The sequence below is a fragment of the Astatotilapia calliptera genome, chromosome 14 (genome assembly GCF_900246225.1).
Source record: "Astatotilapia calliptera chromosome 14, fAstCal1.2, whole genome shotgun sequence".
NCBI lineage: Eukaryota > Metazoa > Chordata > Actinopteri > Cichliformes > Cichlidae > Astatotilapia > Astatotilapia calliptera.
The window spans coordinates 19,371,979-19,396,486 of record NC_039315.1 but is presented as its reverse complement, the minus strand read 5'-3'; the positions used below and the strand labels follow the sequence as shown (position 1 = coordinate 19,396,486).

At 40.5% G+C, this 24,508-nt stretch overlaps 2 protein-coding genes across 6 annotated transcripts; one reads left to right on the top strand and one right to left on the bottom strand.

Annotated features, from left to right (window-relative positions):
* Positions 1–220: 220 nt before the first annotated feature.
* LOC113036976 (arsenite methyltransferase) lies at positions 221–3,621 on the top strand. Its single transcript, XM_026193633.1, has 10 exons — positions 221–402; positions 678–811; positions 1,172–1,322; positions 1,398–1,534; positions 1,632–1,701; positions 1,805–1,886; positions 1,981–2,112; positions 2,184–2,326; positions 2,488–2,610; positions 2,868–3,621. The coding sequence occupies exons 1-10, from the start codon at positions 367–369 to the stop codon at positions 2,943–2,945; spliced, it is 1,086 nt and encodes a 361-aa protein (XP_026049418.1). The 5' UTR covers positions 221–366; the 3' UTR covers positions 2,946–3,621.
* Positions 3,622–6,481: 2,860 nt separating this feature from the next.
* aifm4 (apoptosis inducing factor mitochondria associated 4) lies at positions 6,482–15,876 on the bottom strand. Of its 5 annotated transcripts, none has more exons than XM_026193402.1 (20): positions 15,556–15,876; positions 14,695–14,779; positions 13,624–13,732; positions 12,931–13,040; positions 12,739–12,848; positions 11,689–11,733; positions 11,522–11,603; positions 11,222–11,334; positions 11,028–11,114; positions 10,380–10,471; positions 10,147–10,277; positions 9,875–9,990; positions 9,714–9,785; positions 9,438–9,501; positions 9,167–9,243; positions 8,434–8,551; positions 8,240–8,338; positions 8,063–8,138; positions 7,866–7,970; positions 6,482–6,944 (listed from the first exon to the last, which is right to left on the bottom strand). In XM_026193402.1, the coding sequence occupies exons 3-20, from the start codon at positions 13,710–13,712 to the stop codon at positions 6,914–6,916; spliced, it is 1,617 nt and encodes a 538-aa protein (XP_026049187.1). In that variant the 5' UTR covers positions 13,713–13,732; positions 14,695–14,779; positions 15,556–15,876; the 3' UTR covers positions 6,482–6,913. The 5 variants fall into 5 exon arrangements, with proteins under 5 accessions (XP_026049187.1, XP_026049189.1, XP_026049188.1 ...); XM_026193404.1 differs by having other exon boundaries at positions 13,624–13,713; XM_026193403.1 differs by lacking the exon at positions 14,695–14,779 and having other exon boundaries at positions 13,624–13,713.
* Positions 15,877–24,508: the final 8,632 nt, after the last annotated feature.

Sequence of the window (24,508 nt, the reverse complement as noted above, 5' to 3'; positions counted from 1 at the left end):
GCGTTTTGTGGGAGAAACGTTTCCTCACTCATCCAAGTGACTTCTTCAGTCTCACCCGAGGACAGTCTGGAGACTGAAGAAGTCACTTGAATGAGTGAGGAAACGTTTCTCCCACAAAACGCTACGTCCAGGTGAACAGAATCAACTTTTGGAGATTTACTTTCCTGGATGATTGAGAATGCATCAAGACAAATGTAGATTGCTTTGCCGCCACCCCCCGCCAAAAAAAAGCCGGTCACGACAGACAAACAATGATGCCTTTATTGTGAAAAGACCACACCGGAAGAACGGCCAGACGTGACCCCACTGTCGTCTTTCACACCATTTGAATTTAGTTTTTGTAATTTTGACAGCTTCTCGGAAGAAATGGCGACCAGTGAGGACGTGCGGGAAAATGTGAAGGTACTCTAGTCCTGAGTGTCGCCCAGACACTGCTCAGCTTTCTGTTCATTCACAGTTTATGGACATTTTTTTTATTTTGTCCACAGTTATTCGAGCATTGCAGAATAGTTGCTCGGGCGCCATTAATTTATAACCAGTGGAATTTCTTTTGATTTTAATAAGTTTCTTTTCAGGTTATTTTATGTATTCTGCAAAAGAAAGGTTTGCGGTGTCAACTTTGCTGTACGTTGTCTTAATAAACGTGCATGAGGACAGCTGTTAATGTGGCTGTGCAGAAATACTACGGCAAGCGGCTGGAGTCCTCGGGTGATCTGCAGACAGGTGCCGCCTCCTGCGGATCGTCCTGCAGACCAGCGCCCAGAAGTGTTACCGAAGCTCTGAGTGAGGTTCACCCTGAGGTGACCAAAAGGTGAAATCTCGCTTTGTAATCATAAGCAATTAAAGGTGTTTTTATTCTTACCAGATATCAGCAGTGAAAAAAACACAAATATGAATTTTTCCAAACTTCATTTAAGAAAAGCAAGGCCAAACACCATCACAATCACAAACTTTAGACATCTTACTACCAGACACCACATCTTTCCATAGATTTTCTTCCACTTATCCTGATCTTTTCACTTTTGCTCAGGCTGGAAGCATTTGGTCAGCTGACATGGAATAGACCCAGACAATCAGATTTTTGAGATTCCCACTTATGGGATCATTCTGTACTGCCTGATTAGAGACAACAGGTTTTCCTGTAATGACTGGTGTTATTGGCTCTCTTCAGGTTCTTCGGCTGTGGTCTTCCATTTCCAGCAAAGCTCGAGGGCTGCAGAGTCCTGGATCTCGGCAGTGGCTCCGGCAGAGACTGCTATGCTTTTAGTAAACTGGTTGGGCCGAATGGACACGTGACTGGGATCGACATGACACAGGAGCTGGTAATTACAGGTTTCTGCACAGATGGCACTTTGATGTCTGCCCCTTCCTGATGTAGTTAATTCATGTTCTTTTAGATCACAGCAGCTCGTCAGTATGTTCAGTATCATCAAGATAAGTTTGGCTATAAGGAGCCCAACGTTACATTTGTCCAGGGCTACATGGAGAACCTCAACGAAGCTGGCATTCAGAGTGACTCCATGGATGTAGTGATGTAGGTTTAAATGATGTAGTTGTGTTGGGTGTCAGGTGAAAAAAAGGAGCTTTAATTTGGTTGTTAAAGTTTTTTCCCCTCTTTGTAATCTCTTCAGATCCAACTGTGTGATCTGTCTATGTGCTGATAAAAGAGCGGTGCTGCAGCAAGCCTACAACGTCTTGAAGGTTACCCTGACGAATCATCATTAACACAAATAAATGTTAACATGTTGTCACACACACACAAAGAAATATAGGAATACAAGGTGCACTCACTTATTTCATACAGGAGGGAGGTGAGCTTTACTTCAGTGATATGTTTGCCAGTAAGATCATCCCTGATCACATGAAGCAAGACGCAGTCCTGTGGGGTAAAACAAACACTACTTCTAAATCCAGTTAATTCAAAGCCAACCATCTCTGCCGTCACCGATAACTCTTCAGTCCCCGTCTCCTCTGACTTAGGTGAGGGGATGGGCGGCTCTCTGTTTTGGCCCGATCTAATCTCATTGGCCCGCAGCATGGGTTTCAGCTCTCCACACCTCATCTCAGCGAGCCACATTGTGGTCTACAACAGTGAGCTCAAAGCAAAAGCAGGTAACAAAGAGGCACATTTTCAGACAGCATTCACTCTGATTTCACAACTGAGCAAGCTCTTCATTTTGTAGGCGACATCAGTTATGCTTCAGGCACTTACAGGCTCTTTAAGCTGCCCAGAAGTCCAGCGATGTCAAACGCTACTGTGACCTATAAAGGGACGTTGGCAGAATTCCCAGATCAGCTGGACTTTGATTCCTCCCACTGCTTCAAGGTATAAAAGGCACCCTTTCTCTTATCAGCATGTACGCAGAGACATTTATTAACCTGCTTTTATTCTAAAAACACAGGTGATAATTAGTCTGGAAGTGTTATGGTTTTTAATTTCAGAAAAACGACATGTATATCCAATTAAACTCTTTTCCTCTTACACAGAAAGACGTAGCAGTGCAGGTAAACGGAGAGATGGCAGCAGTCCTCCAGAGTTCCCGTTTCTCCTCCGACTTTAAAATCCAGATGTTGGATAAACAGGAGTCCAAGTCGGAGACAACGCCAGAGGTATCCAACACCACAAGTTCACTGTGGCTAAAATGCTTTTAAATTTTAACTTTTTACCCCTTGAGAGCGAACTAAGAAAAACTCTTGAAGCTCTTTTCTGAGCTGAGCGGTCGTCAAATCACGTTTTTAGTGATATTGACTGAGATGTCAGAACTCATTATTAAAGGTACAGGTCGTTAATTGGTGTTTTGATATGGGAAAGAGTTAACGCTTCAGCGTGCTTAAGTTATGATATTAACATAGTTTTATCTTCTCAGTATTGCCACCTCAACCCATTTCTGCTGGCTGACAAACTGGGATCCTCCGTGAAGCAGTGCTCTAAAACAAGCAAATGAAGAGGCAAGTGACTGATCTGAAGGCTTAACAGAAATGTTATTTTTGAATTTCGGCTTTATAAAGACATAATTTTACTAACTAATGGGGAATCTTGTAGATAATCTCACAGATCGTGGCCAGTGACGTGTCTCCATATTTCATATTTAGACATAAAATGTATTTTTGTAGAAAACAAGTATGTTTCTCTGTAACACTATCAACTCAGAGTTTGAGCTTCTTTATGCTGATGTCATAATTACCATGTGAACAACAACATTTACAGAAGTGGAAATAGAAATACTTAATGACATAATAACCCGTGTTTAATATTTGACATGGAATTTTACAACAGCATAATAAAACGACTGCATTATAGGGGATTTAAACAGCAACATTCAGGTACTGAAGTGGATGCATGATGAGCAGCTGCCGACAGGCTGACAGTGTTAAATACGAAATGATGTAAACATTCAGGGGTGTTGAAACAGAAAAGTGTCGCACATGTTTAACATCTTTACCACCATAAAGGAGTTGTTTATTTTAAGGAACTAAAACATGTTTAAAGATGCCGCACACTTTCTCATATCATAAGGAATACATGAGCTACAACTCTGTTGTATAATGTATTAAGGCACTACAGTACACATAAAAAAAGAGGTCAAAAACAAACTTTTTATCTTATTTATCTTTCATGGGCAGTATTTTAAAGTGTTTTGTAAATGTTGTAAATGTAAATGTTGTATTCTCATGTGAAGTGTAGTGACGTGTGTGTTTAAGAAGTTTTGAGTGTATAGTATGAAATGAAAGACATTTAAGTAACTGAGAAAGTTGATAAAGTCTTAACATTTTCAGCTCATAAAAACATCCAAATGCACTCAGTGGCCACTTTGTTAGGTACACCTGCTCAACTGTACAAATATTGAATCATCCAATCACATCACAGCAGCTGGTTATCTCTTGATGTTCAAACTTAGTGTCTGAATGTGAAAGAAAGCTGCTTTAAGTGACTTTGAATGTGATGAGATTGTTGGTGCCAAACTGGCTGGTCTGAGTATTTCAGAAGCTGCTGATCTGCTGGGATTTTCCCACATAGAAATCTCGAGGGTTTACAGAGAACGGTCTAAAAAAAGAGAACATATCCAGTGAGTACTCAGCGTAAAAATGCCTCGTTCATGTTGGAAGAGAATGACCAGACAGCTTCAATCTGAAGCTGAAGGTAACAAATAACCATTGGTTACAATCAAGATATCTAGAAAAGCATCTCTGGGAGCACAGTATCTCAAACCCTGATGCAGATGGGCTACAGCAGCAGAGGACCACCAGGGCTATGCGACCAAATTTTTCAGTGGTGCGACTAAAAAAAAATATTCGGTTGCACCTGTGCGACCAACTGTTCGGGTAGCAAAAAAAAAAAAAAAATCTGCAACCTTCCCTGTGGTCAACAACAGACACACATTATGCCCCTATCGTGGACTAAACCAATCAGAGATAGTCAGGGGCGGGACCTCTCTGATTGGCCGTGGTCCAGTTGAAAGTGCAGGTAGAAGTGGGAGGTGAGTAGCTTGAATAAAGCGATATCAATTCATTAAATCCTGAATCGACTTTTAAATATAACTGTGTTTGGCCAGAAACGCCAGATTCTCAGATTAAAGCTCACAAAACCATTTCAACAACAACCATACAGCAGATGAGAGCAGGTACACGGATTCCACACAAAGACGTAAACACAGAACGGACCAACGCATCAGAATCAATTTTGTCTTTCTCGGCTTTCTCACCCGACGGCCCGTAGACGGACACGCTGTCGGAGCTTAACGATCCTGATGCGTCCGGTCCGTGCTGTGATTACGTCTTTTTGCGCTGATTCTGAGCTGCAGGTTTTGTCTCTCTCCAACCAAAATTCACCGAGCCAGCAGCAAAAGAAGCAGCAAACTGCGCTTCACATTTGATCAATGTCGTCATGAATTTTGCTGTTTTGCTTCCACGACTATTAAAATCACACTTCATGCACAGCTGGCTATCTCTCTATCTCTCTTTACTTCAAGAACAGTTTTATTCATTCGCTTATTACCCACCAGTCTACCGTTGTTTATAGCGCTGTTGGCTGCTGTCTTTTTCTTTTTTCACTTAAATGACCTCGGATAAGAAAGCCTATTTTTTCTGTTATTCAATACTGAAGAAATTTAAACTTTATATGCAGAACATTGTAGAATATTTTTAAGGTTATCTGCTATAAAAAGCCAGACCAGGAAAATCTCCTTCATGTTTTTCTGTGTTTTATTCTCAGTTACATTCACACAAAGGCATCTGCTGTGATGTTCACAATTCTGATGAAGTCAGTACTGATAAATGATCAGAATTATAATATTTCTGACTGTCTGAGGCTAAGTTGAATCGAATCGGGACTTTGAAAACCGGAATCGAGTGGATTATAGAAATCAGTGATGATACCCAGCCCTAGTGAGCAGCCTAGGCACGACAGAAGTGGATGTAGCTGTAATAGGAAAAGAACTATTGCTAACTTTTCTGTTAAGTTAAGGCCTGATCCTTCTGAAATTCATAGCCAGTGCTCTGACACGGTGTCATTAATCTTTGATTGGTGAAAAAGCACAGTGTATCCAGAAAAACACATTATATTATATAAATTATTATAAAATTTGTGTGCGCCTAACTTTTGTGCCCATGGCAAAAAGTTAGTCTAGAGCCCTGACCACACTGGGTGGCACTCCTGTCAGCTGAGAAAAGGAAACTGAAGCTTCAGTTTACACGGCTCATCAAAAATGGACAAGAGAATGTAAAATGTTACCTGGTCTGATGATTTCTGTTGCGAGGTTTAGATGGGTCAGAATTTAGTATTTAGTATTTATTTATTTATTGTCATTGTCAAGAACAATGAAATTGCATTTGGGGCTTCCATACAACCCAAAAAAAGAAGAAAATAATGAATACCCCTTAAAACCCAAGTGTACATATTTAACCCAGTGTGACTCCAATGCAATAAGACAATCCTTAGCAATAATGTTCGTAGAAATTCAGACGAAGACCTGAGAAACATGACAAAATACAACAATGCAACCCATTCAATATTATTGTACTGTGAGATATGATATCAGATATGATAGTTATCTATTTAAGAAAGAGGGGGGGGGCAGGAGGGGGAAGAGAATAAAGATATGATGCACCAATGCAGACCAGTTCATTGCTATTAAGAAGTTGGATATGGTTATTGTCCGTGAGAGGGGGGCAGAGAGTTCAGGAGCCTCACAGCCTGTGGATACAGGCTGTTGGCCAGTCTGGATGTTCTGGCCTATATAGACCTGTACCTTCTCCCTGAGGGCAGCAGATGGAAAAGGTGGCGCGCAGGGTGATGTTGGTCCCGCAGGATACTGTGCACCCTCCTCAGACAGCGAGTGGGGAAGATATTACTGATCTCTGGCAGACTTGTTCCAATAATTCTGCCAGCTTCTTTCACCACCCGCTGGAGTGCTTGCTGATCGGCCTTGGTGCAGCTGGGGAACCACACTAGAAATCCATACGTCAGAACGCTGCTGATGGCACAGTTGTAGAAGTTCAACATCAGAATTTAGCGTAAACAACATGAAAGCGCAGATCCCTCATGTCTTGTCCCAGGGATTCAGGCTGCTGGTGGAGTAGATGTGTGGGGGATTTTTCTTGTCACAATTTAATGTTGCCTGCTAACCTTAACTACAGACTGTACCTTCCTAAGACATCACACCTTTAGTAAAGCAACCAGAAAAACATAAAAATAAACTCATTAAAGAGATCAGTGTGCACAAAGAGAGAATTCAATAAAGCTGTGACTGCTACTATAGTAACATGGCTCTTTAATAAGAGCAGATAAGAGAGGCCGGCTGGTTTCCAGGCAGCCTGAGGCAGAAAGTGGATTAATTGATGTCATGTCAGACAGAAGGAGAGAAAACCAAAGCAAGAGATGACATCACTCATCGCTGAGAGGCGTAAATCCTGGTTATATCTGCAGCCAGCTCAGGTCTTCAGCTCTGAACAGAAGAGAAGAGGAGAAAACAAAAATTAAACACTGAGCAGCTTTCACGTTATAAGCTAGTGGCTTGGTTTATTATTTTTTAAAACATGAACTAAGGTTGGTTTCGGTAGCATACAGTAGTGGTTAAAACTGCTATAAATAATAGTTGTCATCAAATTTTACTTTAAGTATTTTTCATGTTTTAGATTGCAGGTTGTTTTAGCATAAACACTCCAATAATACACTTCTCACTTCCTGCATAGCACCATGTGGCAGACAGATGCCATAAGCAGCTAACCTATAAATCATACTGAAGAATTTAGCATCTGAAGGACCAGATGTTCCTCTGAGAATTTAGTGGAAAGCAAACAGAGGCACCAGTGGATTTCAACATGACACATAAATGACAGACAATGTTGTCCCGTATGTCCTGCATAGGGTTTGTCTTTAGTCTGTAAAGAAAAGGATATAACTTCCAAGGCTAAAAAGTGACGCCAATGCAGAAGCTGCAGTTTTTCTAGTGACCAGCAGGGGGCAATGCATATGGCTTCTGATCATACAGAAGTCAATGTCACTCCCATCAGTTAGATGGGAGATTAGATGTTCGAACAGTTAATTTTAAAGGTAACTGGAAAGCAGCATGGTTCAATTCAATTTTATTTATATGGTGCCAAATCACAGCATATATATATATATATATATATATATATCTCAATCACCTAAAGGTGCTTTTTTTGGTAAGACCCTACAATCATACAGAGAAAACCCCAACAGTCAGACAACTCCCGACAAGCAAGCACTTGGTAACTGTGGGAAGGAAAAACTCCCTTTTAACAGGAAGAAACCAACAACAAATGTAACTGCTATTACAGTTGAGGAACTAAACATTTTTGTATATTTTACAGTCTAACTTGTATAAATGCAGGACAGCACTCACTGAGCCTGTGCTTTTGTTAAGATTTGGCCTCTAGCCATCAGCTCTGCGATGCAAGCCACGGCAGGATCGAACATCAGGCTGGCCGCTGCCACCACCACATCATCCCTGTTAAAAAAAAAAAAAAAGGGTAACGTGAGAAACTTTACACACAGAGGACGAGCTTATGGTCAGCTGTTCGGGGCTAACTCTGCACTCACTTTATGTAGAAAGCCAGAAATTTCCTTTCTTCCATTTTGCCTTTGAATATAATTTCTGTGTATCCTTCCCCATAGCCTAGAAAGAGGAAATGAGAGGAGGAACAACGATTTAACACAGCCTCATCTTAAAAAAAAAAATTACATTTTAAAGGTGACATTTAGAAGTCAACACTCCACCGGCGTATCGGATACTCTTCCCAAGCAAAACAGTCCAGAAGAAAGGAACAGACTCGATTTTTGTGGATTTCTTCAGCATGTTCAGAGCTGCTACTCTTCCTGGTACAAAAGACAATGATAAGGTTTAACTCGGCATTAAATCACCCATTATAAGTTTTCAACTGAATGAAAAACACAGTCCTTTAGCCTCTCACCGTGAGCGTGTGACATTTGCCAGTGACCAATGCTGACCCTCTGGTCGCCTCGAATGGTCAGAGGGAAAGAGGTAACATCTCCAGCGGCAAAAATATCTGGTACGTTCGTCCTCATGAACTGTTAGAATAGATGAATAAAGGCTACAGCAAGAACCTCAACATAAGACGTGTAAAATACATACATGCAGCTATTCCCTCCATTCATCAGGGCACACAGTTAGGGCTATATTTTTTTTAAGTTTTTGCCTCTGTATGTTTTCAGGCAACGTCTAATCTGGCCTTCCATGTCCTTGAGTGAAATCAGTAGTTTGCACCTTGATGTAAACTCTCTCCATTTACATTCATGACGCTGTCTCTTGATTGTAGACTTTGAAAATAACACTTTCGCCTCCTTGAGAGTGTTTATAACTCTGTTAGATGCTGTGAAGCTGTTTTATTTATTTATTTTAAACTGAGGAAACATTACTATGGTCATGAACCAGACTCTTGATTTGACAGGTTTATTTTGGTTAGCGGTCATCAGATGTGCAGATAATGTAAGAAAGAGACCTTTTTGAAGCAAAAGTTTTAATTTTAACGTAGGAAAAGCAAAAGTGTACTCATATTGATGATGCTGGCTCACCATCAAAGCTTACGGTAACAGTTAAAGAAACGTAGACACCTCTGGGTGCCATGCTTTATGCTTTAGTTATATCAGCATAAGTTCGGCTGTGCCCTCTACAGGCTGCGTTACCTTGTCAACAATCACAGCTTTCCTTGAATCCACTTCCACCTCGCTTCCTGCCAATAAGTCTGAATTGGGGATTACACCTGAAAAACATATAATTGACTCTGATATTGGTGGAACTACACAGGAAGTTTCTGTCTGACTTTGTTTAAAACAGTCATCACTCATAAAGCAATGTTAGCAAACACCACACATCCAAACGTCTCCACACTCAAACACTCCCAAACTTGATTTGCATTTCAGGCAGACCTAAACACTGAAGTAGAAAAATAACTACCAATGCCAGCAATCACAACATCAGCCTCCAGGACTACACCACTCTTCAACACCACCTGCTTCACCTGAAAATCCCCCCCCCCCCCCAAAAAAAAAACATCAGTTATGGCTGTTTAAGCAGAATATATTAGACTTCAGAGATAATGGGTTATTTTACAAGCGATACCATGAGGGTTGATGTTTGATCTTTGTTACTAATGCTGCGGGTGACATGTATTCCTGTTCTACAATCATTAACCAAACCGTCCGTCATGAAAATAATGGCAGGCAGAGATACCTTCCCATTCTCTCCTCTGATCTCGGTGACTCGATCGTTCATGTGGAACTTCACATTTTTTTCTTCCAACATCTGAAAGTGAAAAACTGTGTTTTAATTATGTTAATTAAAAAAAATCCAAAAGAGTAGCACTGAAAACTGTTGTCATCATAGTCGCGCACTTGCATACTCAGCTGGCCGATCTCTGACCCCAGAGTGCGCTCAAACGGGTATTGAGTAGTGCCAACCATAGCCACACTGGCAGCTTTGTCTGAAAAGTAGGACGCCACCTCCATACCTAATATGCAAATGAAAAACACATCAGCGACGTGCACATTTGTGTGCCATAGCTGTCAGATATCTATGAGCAAAGAGCGTCACGTCAACCCCGATGGGCAAAAAGATGAAAGATGTCTCATTCTTTAACATAAAAAAAGAAACCTTATTTAATAACCTATGAAAGACGCTCCGGTAACAACTACTTTCTGGCCAAGGCTGGAGCTGTAAATGTCTTTGGCGTCTTCGTAACTCTGCAGTAACTTTACTCCTTCCAGGTCTGAACCAGGACAGGTGAGCGGCCGTGCCCTGTGAACAAAAAAAATAAAATTTTAAAAAGGGACCACAACTTGTGACATGTTGTGACACATACAATGTACGTTTGCTTTTGCTCATTAAAGACGGTCTCACCTGCAGCCTGTTGCGATGAGGAGCTGGTCGTAACGCTGCAGAGTGCCATCACTCATTTTCACTTCCTTCTTGGCTGGATTTACTGACACCACCTGCAAAGCAACGCACAAACCTTACACATACACAAAAACATACCCTTGTAGTCAAGTCACTTCGCTGGCTCCCAGCTCAAAACACAATTACATTTAAAATCCTGCTCAAGTAGAAAAGTGCTATACAAGAACTTGTCCATTTACCATTTTACCATCTCCAGAATTAGATCCAAGCGTGCTGAGGGTACTTTCAGTTACTGACCCGAGGTCAGTTCCAGCTGTGTCTACAATCAGAAACAGACTTAAAAACCTTTCTTCTCTCACAGGCCAAGAAACTGGACTAAGTGTGTGTGGGTGTGCATGTGTATGTTCGCTTGTATTTTAGTTTTATTTTGCTGTTTTTATTGTAAACCTACACAGGCATTTATGTTTTTATCTTCTGTGCTAAGCACGTTGAGTCTGAGCATAATTAAATATACTAAATAAATAAAACTGCTATTAATACTACACCGATTACCAAACAGCAGACCCTCTTAAGGCCCGCAGATCTTACTATTCCCCAAGAGAAGATTGATTTCCAAAACTTGGCGAGAGTGCATCAAAAATATATTCTAACCTCTTTCTTTGTCCACATCTCCATCCCGTATCGTTGATAAAAGTCATCTGGCCGGAGAAGGATGCTGCTGCTCTCCACATTCAGAGCCTGAAAGAAGGAATGCCACTCACTAAAACCACTCAGAGAGAAAAACACAAATCAAAAGACAGAAATACAAACACATGGGGCATCTACCCCCTTATCCTGGTGCTTACCTTGCTCAGTTTGGGTTTATCAAATGGAGGCACGGAGTCCTTAGTTATGATGATGATGCGACCCTGGTAGCAATTTTGCCGAAGCGTCTCAGCGCAGACCAGAGAGGCGGGGCCTGAAATTACAGTTTCTATGTTCAGGACTGTGATTTATTTTTTTTTTTTTTTATACCTCCTAGTCTCTGTCTTCACTTTTGCCTGAATACTTTAAATAGTACAAAAAGCTGCCATGCCTTAAACCTGCCTGTCGGTTAAAACGGACTGATGAATATTTCCATCTCATATTCATTACAAAGTTCTCACCTCCTCCTATGAGCAGAATAGTATGTTTGACGTCCGGCACCACACTGCACATCTCTTTTACCCGTTTGGTTGCGGTCAGAGACTGAGACAAACACACAGTGCATTGTAACACAACATAAAAGTGCACTTTGGTTCATTTTAATCGTCTTATACCTGATCTGCCTTACTTTTTTGTTGATTGAAACGTACACCTTGCCTTCTTCAACTTTGACCTGTTAAATGAAACCACATTTATGATTGTTGCCTGACTGTAGGTGAACAGAATAGTTTCCCTGAAAACATTTTTAATAGGCAGAAAGTTTGCTGAACCATAATGAGATAGGATAACAGAACCAGACGTGTATAGGTTTAGAAAGAAAAGCCCTTTTCATACATTATTTTTGCCTTTTTTTGATCAAACGTTCCCTGTTTGAGAAGCTCAGATGCAAAAAAAACCACAGCCTATCTCCTAAATGTTTTTCATAAGCTCAAATATAAATATAAATATTGTTAAAATGATCTGAGCCCTTAATTAATTTAAACTCCTTTAATATATCTTTATTCTTTATACAATTACATTAAACTGGAACCAGAACTTCAACGGTATATTAGTCAAATCGTCTCATGAGCGATCACAATACACACGTTACTGCCTGTAAAAGTAACATGTATGACCTTGAACTTGAACACAATCTGAGTGAAGACGCATTAGGTGATCACAGTGATCCAATTTTTGACCAAAACTGTAGGTGTAGTGATTCTGGTGAAGCGAGATGGGACAGATGAATGAGGGACACCTCACCATGGCATAAGCTGATCGACTCTTTGGGCAGGTGAGCTACAAAATGAATCCATCAATTTGTGAGAAAATGTAATAAACAATGGAGAAAATGACCCAAATGCAGGAAGCCACAGAATCAGAGGTCAAATCCAAAAATCCAGCTGTTGAATTGAGGTAGGTGTAAACAAAAAGTGAGGGATGAAACAAACAATACCACTCGCAAACTTCTTTAAAGCCTTTGACCAAGAATATCTGACAACATGGCAGTGTTAGGCAGGAGGTGTTTGTATATATACACTGCAGAGACGACTTGAATACAGGTGTGGCAGAAGGAGGGCTTTCAAGAGAAAAAAAAAAGCCAACAGAAAATATTTCACAATACAGGAAGTGACTGAGCAGAAAACCAGAATCATGACAAAGAAAACCCTGGATGAACTTGTGATAAGTGCCATTTCACCTTGTAGCAGGGCAGACTGTCGAGACCTGGATAATCCTCAATATCTCCATTCCTGACATTGAAGCACGCACCATGAAAAGGACATCTCACTCTGTCACCAACCAGCGTCCCTGAATTAACACAGAGCATGCAACTTAGAAAGTGAAAGAAAGCGAGAAAGATAAATAGCCGAGACGTAACTTAAGTCCTTACCCTTGATCAGAGGTGCACCGTAATGAGAGCACCTGCCTCCAACAGCGCTGTACTGACCCTCGCTGTGGACTAGCAGCACCTTCTGATCCCCCACAGTTACTTCTTTCATTCTGCATGAACACAAAAGGAGCAAAAGAAGAAATCATTATAAAAACCTTTGTTTTTTACCATTTTCCTCTTTTATTTTGATGTTGTATCTAACGTCCCTCTGTTTTTTTTAAACTCCCTGTCTTTGTGCTCTTTCCCAACAGCTTGTAAATATCACATATCGCTAATTAATTTGCTAAGTAATGGATCACACAATTACTGTGCCACCCGAAGGTTGATCTGCACATCTTTTAAGATTAGCAGCAAAGGCCTGGCTTCAGGGCTTTCTACCAAAGAGCTTTCTTATCCTTTAAACTATTTCATTTACTTCGGCCACTTGGTTTGGTTTAGGAAAATATAACATCTTGGGTTCAAATATATCCTTTCAATTCACCGTTTCGTTAAGAAACGTTGGAATAAGATACCATGCTTCCCTGGGTGACAGATCAGGTCTTTGCTCCCGGTGTTTGTTTTTCTTAGATTTTTCGCTGTGTCGTATATGACCGTTGCTTCTCTGATCCCTCTGCACTGATTTTGAACTTTTGACCTGGTTTCCTGTTTGCAAAGGTATCACAAGCAGATGTGGTGAATTGCATTGTGACTTACTGTCCATCTTTGAGATCAGCCTCCTGACACACCAGTTCCGTCACCTCCTCCTGGGTCTCCGTTTGACCGGTTTCTTGGCACTGATTCATCCTGCAATACGTTAACCACCCTAAGTAAACATGTTTGCTGTTAGAATGACTGGGTGGGCCCGCAGACTGCCAAGATTTATGATAATGCGTGTCTAGACCAAAGTCAGCTACAAACCAGCTTAGTAGAAAACAGACAACATGCAGGATATGGCCAGAATAACCACACATGAATGGATTTAGCTGCTGTGAAACATTTTCATTGCAAATACTTCTACATTTCAACTGAAACGCTTCTTGGTAATTAAATATTAAACATTAATCACAGCTCACCTATGTTTCTAATTAACAGAAGGTAAGAGAGCAAATGCAGAAAAAAAAATATGTTGGGTACAGAAAACACTTTCTGCCTCGTTCTGCAGAATCGATGAAGATCATATACAGACTGAGCTGTACAGCAGCCTATTAGTATAACAAGGGTTCAAATGAAGTAAACAAGCATCATTATTTATATATAAGAAGGCCAAAACTTTAGGCTAACACTAAGACCAATAAATGGTAAATGGTAAATGGCCTGTATTTATATAGCGCTTTACTAGTCCCTAAGGACCCCAAAGCGCTTTACATATCCAGTCATCCACCCATTCACACACACATTCACACACACAATAGGTCAATGATGTCAAACTAATTTTACATCATGGCCCACATCTTAACCTTTTCTTTACATGCTCTCTTTAACCTTATTACCCTTCATGCTACAGACAAAATTCAAACCATTTCAGAAAAAAGACGAGCTTTACGGGGACATTCGGTGTGTCATTGTAACACAAGACAGTCGCAAGGCACTGCTGCCTGATCAGCACATGGTGAAATCAGCGCTGCATAGATTTTACCATGTGCACTTCACATTATAGTAACTCCTCAGTGATTTTTTTTTTTTTAGTTTTACAGCCAAAATGACTGAAGTAGTCTATCAGCCTGTATAAATCAGAATTAAGGGTTTATCGCCCTTTTTTTTTTTAGTGTAACAAAGTTTAACTACCTGTTTAATTCCTGAAATAAATTGAGGAAAAGAAGTGCAATTCCAACAGTACATCTCAGGTTTTCTACATGACAATGAAATCCTGCTGTAGAGAGAGAGAAAAAAACAGGAATTTTGCTGTCATTTAATTGTTTAACTAGCACTTATTAACTTATTATTTGTCATTATAATTATTATTAGTATTATTTTTATTAATGGCGCCATAATGAACAGCCAAGGGGGAACAGTCTTTATCAGCAGGAAAAGCTGTAAAACTTATACAAAAAAACTTTTGTATACGATTTGTTGATAATCTGTTAAACATAAATGATGTCAAGACACAATGAGATCAAAAATTCAGAAGCTGCAATCAGTTGTTGCCTGTTGTGACTTTTATACATCTTTATTTATCCAGGTAAACAGTCTCAAGAGAGACTTGGACAAGCTGGCGGCAAAACATAAAAGTTAGAGATATTTTAAGAAATAAAATGGACTGGGCTGATAACAATGTCAAACACGGAGTGGGGACAATAAAGCAGAGTCATAATGATGCTTGCAAAAACTGGCCACCTCTTTATTTCATATATCACAATACCTGTTTAGCTGTATAAACAATATTTAAACAACGAAAAAACAAAACAAATAACAAACATGTAAATAGCAAAAATCACTTTTTGGTATGACATCGGAGTCTTTGCCGTTAGATTTTGGCCCCCGTGCCCTATGTTTGACACCCCCGCTATAGACTGTGATTTACATCTAGCTTACAGCGATATCGAAATCTCCGCGTGCAGAAACTACGCATTATTTCTACGTATACAATAAAAATACAGCTAGCTGGTTTAAAGAGACAAACAGCGAGCCCCGTGAGGCTGCACTCACTTGTTTCCTTGCAGCTGAGCAGCACGGAGGAGAATGCCAGACTGTCAGATAAACACCCCCCGCGTGACAGCCAGCCGGTCCCGCGAGCTCCTCCCTCAGCCAACCGTAACCGAGGAGGAACAATAAAGGGATTGACAATGGGCTGCACAGCACGTATAGCGTATACAGTCCGTATACGGGAGGAACAGACCGTACAGTTACGCCATGAAAAAAAAAGATTAGCGCTGACTAACGAAGGATCAGTACGAACACCTGTGTACCAGAGGATAGATACCTGCAGAACCGCTTTTGCAGGTTTTACTCGGTAGAATAGCAAGGAGCAGGGGCGTTACTGGGCTGTCGTCAGTGGGGTGGCACACCAGGGTGGGGGGAGAGAGGGCATTTAATCATAAATGATCTGCAGCATGCTGTGACAATGACAATAAAGTTTCTGATTCTGATTCTGTGCATGGTTTTCAGGCTTGTGTACAGCCATGTGCCCTATTATTAGCTACATGGAAAGAGGCAAAGCATAAAGGTTTGAAAATTAGTTTCTATTCCTTAAATGTAAAAGTCATAACCCAGTTTTAGTTCAATCACAGCTGTCATGTGGTGAGAGTTGATGATGATGATGATACGGTGGCCCTGAGAGGCCAAACAGACTGCAACTTAAGAAAACACCAGCGATAAGAAAAACACTGCAAAGGCACAAAACACAATGGAAATAGGAAAAACAAAACACAAATAGGAAAAACGAAAACAGAAATAGGAAAGAACAGATTCCCAAAAGCACAAGGGAAGTGTTCCTGGGGAGACAATAACCCGACAGACCATTTGCAGGAACCAAAATATGCTAAGAATTGCGCTGGGTGACACTTAAAAGAAGTGGAGGATCTATCGGTTTTGTGAGGAAAGAAAAGATGAGAGGTAAGTCTGTTAGCCTAACTATTAGCCTAAAACGCCGGCATCTAATAACCAACTCGCAAAATAAAACAAAATAAAAACAAAACAACAAACACGAAAACACCAGACATTATAATACAGACTTATAATTTGCACCGATGTTTTTTCTATAAATTCTATATGCGAAAAGTGAGCGCGAGAGTCCTCTGTGCGCCTGTTTGCCGCTGAAGTAAACTTTATTGTCATCTCCGCTACATACAGTCCAGTATATAGAGAGACGACACGACGAGGCTCCAGTTACAGCAGTGCAAGTAAACAAACAATAAATATAAGAAGAGTAAGAAAATAAATATACACTTTAGGACTCGGGGTAAAGGGATCAATAACAATTTAAAATTTATAATTTACAGTTTGATGATTTAAAGTCTCACACACAACCCATCGAAACGGGAGGGAGGCCGGCTGCTTCCAAATAGAGCACATTTCATTCATAATGTTTGAAATCCAAGCCTATTATGTATTCATGATTTGAATCCTGGGTTGTGCGAAATCCCAGAAATACACCTTAAACAAAGTGAATCTGTGAACTAAGGTGTAGGTCTATTAGGTTATGTTGTGGCAATCCTCGATATGGGGGATCTTCATACTGGAGTGCAAAATTAAAACCAATGGAAGGTGGACAAGAAAAGTTCAAAGCCATCAGGTGCTTAGTTTTAGAAAAAAATAGAAAAGAAGAGGAGGAGAAACGAGCAAAAGATACAGGTAAGCAGATGTGTCATTGGATAATGGCAGGTCATGTAACCTGAAACAATCAGAATCAGAATACTTTATTAATCCCTAAGGAAATAATGTGGATTACAGTTGCTCCAAAAAGAAATGGTAAAAATAGTAACAGTAACAGACAAAACTCCAAACAATACATTATGTTACAGATTTTAATATTAATTAGTTCCGACAACAGTTTTATGTTAATGTACAATCCTTAATATGTTTTATGTATGCGCGCGTGTGTGTGTGCGCGCCAAACCGCCACTGGTCATCAGTATTATATGGCTGTATCCCAATTCAGGGTCTGCAGCCTTAAAGTACGCAGCCTTAACGGTCCACAAGGGCCGCGTACTCAAAGAAAGCTAAGGCCAGAAGTTTGAGGCTTGTGAAATGGGACAGTCTGGCCTCCATCATGCTGCCCAGGTTGCCTAGCAACCATGACACCAACCGCTGGAAATGTTTCATACAGCTTCGTTTGACAGAAATGAAGGAGAAATCTTTCGTTCATTTGTTTGTTTTCATATGAGCTTTGATTTGGTAAGTATCTGAGGCTGAGACCACAGGACTGTAAAACATGATTGTTGGGCTTAATTTCTGTACTGAACAGTCTTTCTAAGATTAGCTATAAATAACAATGAGCTATAATATAGTTTATGTTAGTTTGGTAAAAAAAAAAAAAATGTTATCAGAACTTTTTTGAGATTCTGGGTGTCCACACCACTGGGAGTTTACTGCTTTTTTATTATAACACCTGTACACATTTTCCTAAATATTGCCACTGACTTACTCCCTCCATATAATAATAATTAAAAAGATTAAGACCAATAAAAACTAAAATAATACCAAACAGTTTCAGACTATTAAAAACAAAAGTGAAATAAGAGAATCGCATCTGGAAACTAACTGAAACTGAATTTAAAGCAAAAAAATAAATCAAACAAAATGAAAAAGTGTGCGTACTTGCCCGTGAAGTTTTCCTCACAGGTGTACAGGCATGTGAGAGGAGGAGGACACTAGCGTTGAATTTGTCCAAACCTATCACCTCACCTCTCGCACATACAATGGGTTGCTTTTGTCTTTGCAAACAATAAGCAGTGCTAGGAGTGTCGGGTTTCAGGGTCATCATGACAATGACAGTTACAAGTAGGTTTTTGCTAAATCACCATTGCTGAAGTCTCTGTCCTACCCTTTTTGACCACTTTATAAGGAACATATAGGGTTTTTTTTCTCCATGGTAGGACTCACAGTCAGAACAGATAGATGCTTTTACAACAACAGTGGTTAAGAACACACTTGTTGTGGATAATCAGCTTCGTTTAGAGGTCAAATGATACTTCAGGCGTGTCATTATTAACAGAAAACGAGAGAAGAGAGGGAGGCAAAGAATTGCTCCCTGAGTCTTGGACCCTTGGTTTTTAGTTTTCTGTTCAATGTTTTAGGGGGTTTTGAGGAATTTATGTTAATGCTCTGTAATATTTTATGATTAGAATAAGAAAGGAGAAATGAATGTATCAGAGGAGCAGTTCAGGTGGAGTGAATTTGGAAACAAAGTTAAGAGAGATGAGGCTGGATGGTTTGAATGGATGAACACAAAGCTCTTAGCACATGAAAATGATCACAAAGGATGGTGTGGATATGGTGGGATGGAGCCATACAACCCCTAAAGGAAGCTGCCAAAGGAAGAAGAGTTCATTAACAACAATACACAAGGTTATCAGAGCTCAAGAAACAATCATTCAAATGTCATTAGCCTTGCTGTGAAAAAATACAGTTAAAACATGAGACTGAAATCTGCTCATGTTCTCTTCTTATCTTTTGCTAGTGTGTCTTATCTTTTTAATTGTCTGTTTGTCAAAATCATTGAATATGTACACTGGACAATCATTCCACTCTAGAAAGAGAACAGTTCAAACATATCATTAAAAGCCCTCAAATGACCATTCCCATCACCAAATTACCAATCATGAGGCAATGTGACCTTCAATAATGTAGTACCATATCATAGCGTGCGTGATAGTGAAACCCCTGAAAACTGTTACCTATAACCCATACTCATGGATTTATGTGAATCATTCTTTTATTGGATCATGATGCTGCTTGACATAAGTATGGGTTGTTTCTCACCTCGGTCCAATAGAAAGAATGAATATTCCTGTGCAGACTGTTGAATAAATGCATGAAAACCTTAAAGCTTCTCACCCTCATCTTCTCAACATAACAGGCAATGCACAATCAGGATCCAAGGCGGTGACGCTTTGCCTCTGGATGCTTTTCTCTCTTATCTCTGTTGATTGTGAAATTTATAAAAGAAGCGTGGTTTATGCCTGATGATTCATGTGACTTCTAAACTAAACTAAGCTCGAAACTAACCGCTGTTGTTGTAAAGGCATCTTTCTCTCCTAACTTAGAGTCCTACTCTGTGGGAAATAAAACAACAAAAACTAAATGTTCCTGTGATGTAATCAGAAAAGGGTAGGACAGAGACGACAGCAATGATGATTTAGCAAAAAACAGACTCATTTATTTCCTAGCCCTCTGAAGCTGGACACTCTAATGGTGCCTGTTGTTTGCAAAGACAAAAGCAGCCTATCATATGTGTTCGAGGTGGGGTGACAGGTTTCGAGAAATTCAATGCTACTGTCCTCCTCTTCCACTTCCCACACGTCAGTACAACTGTGAGGGATAGTGGTGTGCGGATCGATACTGAAATATCGATTCTTCTGATGCCAGTAATTTATGTTCTAGAATCGATTCTCATATTAAAATATCGATATTTTAGTACTTTGGGGTAAATTTGTAGTTTTTCATTAACAGGAACACCGTGGAAAGAAACTATATCATTCGGATCATCTAAATTGGAAGGAACTACAATTAGATAATATGTACATAATACAGCGATCGTGGCTCAAGAGTTGGCAGTTCGTCTTGTAATCGGAAGGTTGCCGGTCAGATCGGACAGTCTCAGCCATTGTGGCCTTGGGCAAGACACTTTACCTGTTGCCTACTGGTGGTGGTCAGTGTCCGGCAACCTCGCCTCTGTCAGTGCGCCCCAGGGCAGCTGTGGCTACAATGTAGCTTGCCATCACCTATGTGTGAATGTGTGGATGACTGAATGTATTGTAAAGCACTTTGGGGTCCTTAGGGACTAAGTAAAGCGCTATACAAATAGAGGCCATTTACCATAATACAATTATATATTGTATTATGAAATACAATGAAACATTAAGTTTTTGTACAGAGTATCGGTATTGGATCAGTATCGTCGATACTACCGTGAATTTTACTCGGTATCGGATCGGAAAGGAAATCAGTGGTATCGCAAATCACTAGTGAGGGAAGCTGCACACACCCACAGAAAACTTATTAAATATAAAACACCTGTAGCAGCTTTTGGACTTTCGTTTTTGAGCTTTCCATGGTTTTTTTTGCAGTATTAAGATGTGTATTTACACCTCTTGTTCTCAGTAAAAACTCTCAGTGAAGTTTGAAAAATGAGTAAGTAGGACTTGAATAGGTGGAACAGGTCTGGTCCTGGGATTTTAGGTGTGAAGGTTCTTTTTGGAATTAAGAATTACTGTGGGGAGAAGAAATGGTTAAGCTCATTTCTCAGGCCAAATAAAGAGGTGCTAAAAGATAACATTTTGACAATAAATCTGTAAGACAGTTGAAAGCCTTTAATGGTGCACCGTTTATTTGTCCTGTTACATGACTCAGCAAGATTGAGCAGTGACATGTACTTTACTGTGGCAAAACCATCAACTTATATGAAGACATGAAAACCTGCCCTGTCATGATATGAATCCACTGTTGTGCCAAAAACATTTACTTAGCCAAGACGAGCTCTATAAACTCTCTATAGTCTACTCTTGTTAGCCAATTTATTTTTTTATGTGGGAAAAGGTTTTTACTTTAGTGTTTATTTATTTATTATCATTAGTAATATTAATAGATGTATAGTGTAGTGTGCATAGTGTACAGCCAGAGCTGAAAGGCGGGGGGAAAAGACACCACCATTCTGTTACTAAATACTGTTCGGATGCATGAATAATGAATAATAATTAAATGAACCTTTTAACATAAATGACATGGAGTACACAGTATTTGCATCCAAAATAAAGTATAGTTGCCATGAACCAAAGGTTCGCACAAGGAATGGACCCAAATCCCGACACAACACACCAGGGAACTTTTTACAAGAGTCTTTATTGAACCGTGAAGGCTACAGGGAAGTGAGGATCTGGGTAGGGATGGCAACGGGAACAATCACGATGGGAACTATAGGGCGGGGGAGACTGCAGCGATAAACGTAGGAACGAGAGAGGGGTGCAGGTCAGGCCGGGGGCAGCCAAGCAGGCAAGGAGGAGAGTCAGATGTTTACAGAACGGAGGAGTGAGAAGTCAACTCCAGGTGAGACCAATCACAGGAAGCCACACCCTCTGTACACAGGGAAGACAACATTACACGAGGAAAACAGGTAAAACAGTTTCCAAAAAGAGCTGCCTAGTTACCACCGAAGAGTGCACAACGAACTGGTGAGGAGTGGCAGGTTGCCCTGTTTTAAGAAACCCTCCTGCTGATTACTTGTAAAGGCCCAGGAGAGACGCAGGAAGCTCCACCCCAAAGGGATGGACAGGAGACTGGCAACCACAGGTGGAAAAACCCCAGACACTCCCATGGACCATGACAGTAGTAGAAGTATAAAGTATCATAGCACAGAAACACGTTCAGAAGGATTTTGCTTTAGTGAAAAAAATGTGGCCCTTATAGTCTATCTTTGGCTGTATGTTTGGATTTTAAACAAAGAGGTCCTTTCCTGTGTTGGGAAACAGACACACACTGCTATAACCCCATGAGCCATAACCACAATTCTGAGAAACATCTCCCTTGTGTCTATAGTTTTAACATAAACATGCCGTAACCTGAATGTGAGGTGCATTTGTCAGCCAGTCTCTTATAATCTCTGACCAAACATACACGAAATAGGTTAAACCAGTCGGTGTTAGTCACCTTACCAATGGTAATATATTATGATCTAAATGGGGGGAAATTATATGCAATAAGATATATTGGCCAAAAATATTCAAGTGTATTTTGTGCATTCAAAGAACTTTTATTTAAATAGTAAGTAAAGTAGATAAGACAAGATAAACCTTTATTAGTCCCACACGTGGGAAATTTTTGGTCACAGCAGAAAGTATAAGAGCAGTAAAAAATTAAGCGAAATAAGAGAAAAGCATAAAAACAATAGAATAGAATAAGTTAAAGAGAATAACATACTATACAAAATAGAAAGAATGCTATATACAATAGAATAAGTACTATACAAATAGAATAAAATACTTTGTTATATCGGGAAATTACACATCAAGGAGAAAGGGCAAGAGTGTGTGTGTGTGTGTGTGTGTGTGTGTGTGTGTGTGTGTGTGTGTGTGTGTGTGTGTGTGTGTGTGTGTGTGTGTGTGTGTGTGTGTATGTGTGTGTGTGTGTGTGTGTGTGTTGTAGAGTCTGACAACAGTGGGGAGGAAAGACCTGCGAAATCTCTCCATTCCACAGGCCGCAGCCTGACACTGAAGGAGCTGTTCAGTGCTGTCAGAGTCTCCTACATGGGGTGGGAGATGTTGTCCAACAAGGATGACAGCTCAGCCACCGTTCTCCTTTCACCCACCACCTCCACTGGGACCAGAGGGCATCCTAGAACAGAGCTGGCCCTCCAGCTGGCCCTTAGAATATGGAAGTGGGTATATTAATGCCCTGATCTGGGAATGGTATTTATATAACATTCTCACACACACACACACACACACACACACACACACACACACACACACACACACACACACACACACACACACACACACACACACACACACACACTGTCAACTTGAATTTATGCAATAACTTTGGCTGCCCAAAGACACTTTGACACAAGGACTGGGGAGACAGAGATTGATTATCAATCAGAACCTTCTGATATTGGCCGTCCCACTTTTGAGCTACCCCATATGGAGGAGGTGGTAGAGCTCATTCACCTCTTATACAGCTGAGAAGCTTATTGAATCTTACTTTAACCCAAAGTGTATTGTTTTTTAATCTATGCTGCATTAGTCTTTGGTTGTTATACTGGAATAAAACACTCATCCTACAAATCATTTTGCTCTTCTTTGTAGCTCAGTACGCTTTATGGTTGTGTGCGTTTTTGCTTTTAGCCGCGTGATGTCGCTGTGTCATTAAAGATCACAGCAATCATTGTGTGCATGTTCAGGTCCGGACGTGAATGAAAGCGGCGCTCGTTTGGTCTCTACCACAGGGGAAAAAAACATGAGTGGGAAACAAAACATTAATTTGGCTTCCATGTAAATTCAGAAAAGAGTGGATCATACCACTATTATTTATTTTGCACTCATATATCATAAATATGTCAGAATCAAAGCACCACGCTTTCCCTTATATGAGCTGTAGTCACATATACAAATAAACTACTACTCCCATGAATCCGCGGTGGTTTCTGAGCCAATGATTTGCGTTAGAGGCGGTGATGCTTTAAAGGCTGTTTGTAATTTACAACTTTGTTTATGGGAGGTTCGAGTGAATTCTGGAGGATTTGTTTGTTTGTTTGTTTGTTTGTTTGTTTGTTTGTTTTTGTTGTTCTTTGAATAAAGCAACAATAACAAGCTGTTATAAAAACTGCACATGATGGTCCAGCAATTAATATCTGTTTGCACATTCAACTGCTGTCTTTAACAGTTGGTAGAGAAGGTCGGAAGGAGCTTCACTTTGCCTTTGTTGATATGAGAGGGCATGTGACAGGGTGCCAAGGTAGGAGCTGTGGGACTGCATGAGGAGGTTTGGAGCGGCAGAGAAGTATGTGAGGGTGGTGCAGGGCAGTGAGGCAGTGGGGAGGTGTGTGGTCGGAGTGACCGATGCGTTAAAAGTGGGGGTGGGATTACATCAAGGATCAGCTTGGAAGAGAGTCTGGAAAGGTGGAGGCATGCTGTGGAGAGGAGTGGGGGAAAAGTCAGTGGAAGGAGGACAGAATACATCCGTGTGATGCGGACAGGTGTAGCAGTGAAGCTGCAGGGAGTACAGGTAGTTTAAATACCTGGAGTCAACCATCCGAAGCAACAGAGAGTGCACAAGAGAAGTGAGAAGATAGATCAGGCAGGGTGGAGTGGGTGGAGACAAGTGTCATGGGTGATTTGTTACAGAAAGATAACATCAGGAGTGAATGGAAAGGTTTCCAAGACAATAGTGAAGCCTGCTCTGATGCACAGTTTGAAGATAAAGACCAGAGGCCAAGATGAAG